Source organism: Triticum dicoccoides, chromosome 5A (genome assembly GCF_002162155.2).
Source record: "Triticum dicoccoides isolate Atlit2015 ecotype Zavitan chromosome 5A, WEW_v2.0, whole genome shotgun sequence".
Lineage (NCBI taxonomy): Eukaryota > Viridiplantae > Streptophyta > Magnoliopsida > Poales > Poaceae > Triticum > Triticum dicoccoides.
Window position 1 is genome coordinate 408874532 of NC_041388.1, and position 2914 is coordinate 408877445.

General features: G+C 57.7%; 1 protein-coding gene across 3 annotated transcripts in view; it reads right to left on the reverse strand.

Annotated features, from left to right (window-relative positions):
* Window positions 1-2191, reverse strand: part of LOC119301891 (purine permease 3-like) — a 13175-nt gene extending 10984 nt beyond the window's left edge. Inside the window, exon 1 of one of the 3 annotated variants that reach the window (XM_037578882.1) lies at window positions 1125-2183. In XM_037578882.1, the coding sequence (XP_037434779.1) occupies window positions 1125-1928 (804 nt within the window). In that variant the 5' untranslated portion in view covers window positions 1929-2183. Of the gene's footprint in view, window positions 1-1124 lie in introns of all 3 variants that reach the window. The other 2 variants (XM_037578884.1, XM_037578883.1) reach the window with 2 other exon arrangements.
* Between the last annotated feature and the right edge of the window lie 723 nt (window positions 2192-2914).

Consider the following 2914-nt stretch of genomic DNA (forward strand, 5'->3'; position numbering starts at 1 on the left):
ACTTCTGACTGCCCTGACTGTTCTCCCACGCCCGTGCCCTTAACCATCCGAAGTGATCAACGCAGGCCAACCAGGAGTACGGCCTTCGCCCCCTTGACGAGCACCGGCGCGCAGAGGAGCAACTCAGCATCGGCCCGGCCATCGCGCCAGACGTGGATGTGGCCAAGCAGGAGGCGTTGCTCGAATCCTATTGCTCCGCTCGCGACATCCGCCGCAACTACTGGCGGAGCTAGAGCGACGCCTTCAAGGAGATCGACGAGGCGACAGATGAAGTCTATAGCAAGAGCGAGAACGAGGACGACGTCGCAAGCTCCGTCATGCGCGTACCCTGCCACCACGACCACGAAGCCGGCACGTTCGCGGGTGCCGCCCACAACGAGGAAGAGTAGAGCATGGGAGGTCACCGGTGCTCGGTTCCCAGGAAGGCCACCGCTCATTGACTCCCGCTCAAGTCAAGCTTACCGGGCTCAAATCGTTGGCCGATTAGCTGCTTGCAGGTTGCACAAGCGCAACTTCAGTTCTCGGGGCTCATGTCCTCCCGGACATGGGGAACGGGCGTCAACAGTCATTTAGACTAGGTTTAGAGCACTTTTAAGTCCAAGTATGTCCAAATGTAATGAGTTTGTTCCGGTTTAGATGAAAACATCCAGTTTTATGGAAAAATTATCCAAGTATGAATGACTATCATCCGATTTGTTTAAATATGCATCAAATTTGTTTAACTTCGTTAAATTTCTTCCGAAATATGACCAGAGATATTCAGATAGTTTTGGGCCGCCGGCTCTCGCATCAGTGTCTGTGGATTGGTCCTCCCAATTCACATACAGATGCGGTGTCTGATTTAGGGGTTGCGGTTGGAGATGGCATTAGGACTCCATCAACGATGCATGCATGGGTGGAGCGTACTCCCTGCGCATAGCACTGTTTGATCGCGAGGTGCTCGTGCCGCGCGGTCCATGCGGGCCTATCGTTTTCATAAGATCTTACTATGTCAGCGATGCAAGCGCGTAATAATACTACTACCAGCCCTGACAACAGTGTGGTTGCGATCTTAATTAACGGTAGCAACACCGGACCAGCAATAGTGCAGTTGTACGAAAGAGACTTGCATTTGACAAACTTACGTGGAATTCGCGGTTCACGAGCATGCCGACGGCGCTGAAGGCCGTGGCCGTGATCCCGATGACCATCTGGATCTCCAAGACGAGCGTGTACGTGACCGGCGCGCCGGCGCGAGCCGCGTGCTGCGCCTGGCTGAGCTCCATGAGGGGCAGCACGAGGCCGTACATCGCCGCGGACCCGAGCGTCATGGCGAACCCGGCGTAGTACTGCGCCCGGGACACCCCCGCGGGGCGGTCCCCTCCGCCGTTCAGCCCCAGCATGGCTGCGCCCACGACGAGCAGCACCACCGCGTTCACGGAGAAGGCGGTGAACCGATGGCGCATCACCACCAGCGCGAACACGGCCGTGAAGGCCAGCTGCGTGGAGACGAGGATGGAGGAGGTGGACACCGGGAGATAAGCCAGCCCGTACGCGTAGAGGAAGTCGATGACCCCGATCACGAGGCCGATGGCGACGGTGGCCGCCAGGAGGCGGCCCGACATGAGGGAGAGCGGAGCGGCCTCCGTGGCGCTCTCCTCGCGCTGGCGGCGGCGGCGGGAGAAGAAGGAGACGCAGAGCGGCGGGAGAAGGAGCGGCCACGCGGCGGTCTGGAGGAGGCAGGTGAGCCACTTGCGCGAGCCGCCGTGGAGGAAGTAGGCGCGAAACAGGAGCGGGCCAGACACCGTGCCGACGGCCATGAGGAGGAAGTTGACGACGACGACGGGGTTGCGGTAGAGTGGTTTAGCGCTGGCGCCGGCCCGCTGCTCCGAACCGCCGCCATTGTATGCTTGCTGCTGCGGGCTCAGCGGTGTCGCTTCTATCTCCATGAGATGAGACGGCCGGCCGAGTGATTGCTTTGCTGTGGCCAAAAGCACGCACACGAACAAACCTTTTCCTCACTCGGCTCAACTGCCCATATACGTGCCTTATGCATAGGGTCTTATAGGGATCTGGTGATTACGGGTACGATGCCCGAGAATTCGTTCCTGAGCGCGAGCTCAGGTGGTCCAGATATGTGAGTGTTTCAATCCTCTCGAGAGTAGTCTTCTGTATTGCAGTGTAATCTAATTGGTCCCGCGCTCTAATCATAGAAGGTAATGCTAAACTCATCCCGGTGCCGAGCTGGAGGTGATGGACCCGAAATTTCCTGGGCCGACCTGGACTAAGAGCGTCTCCACTCGTCCTCCAACGGGCTCCCCAGAACCCTTTTTTACCGAAAAGAATTCTACGAGACTAGGTCTCACGCGAGACCCATCCTGATATATGACAAGTGGCATTCACAAATCTTAAAGCATCCTCACCCCTCACTTAAGATCAGGGAAGAGACAGATTAAATACTTTGTGATTTGTGAATGCCACATGTCATCCATCAGGACGGGTCTCACCTGCTAATCGTGAGACCTGGTCTCATATAAATTTTTTTCCTTTTTTACCGCCGACGTCTAAAAATCAGTTCAGTCGCGTCCCCAGTAGTCTAAATTTCGCCGGTTAAAGTCAAAATTGACGTCGGCGGACTCAGGCCGAACCCGGCAAGCTGGGAGCGCCCGGGGGCGCCGGGGGAAGCATTTTTTGCGCGAAAGCCCCGCGGGTCCGCCGAGTCAGCGACCAGTCACATCTCGTCTTCCTAATCGCCTCGTTTCCTGCGGGGAATCAATGCCAAGGCCGCCGCCGGTCAGCCTTTCATTGATTCCCCACGGGCGGCGCAGTGAAGGCCCAACGACGCCTCGTCCCCCTCCCGTCATGCGTACACACACGTTTGCCGCCCCCCGGCGGCTATAAAAAGCCACCACCCTCCTCGCCGGTGGTCACACTC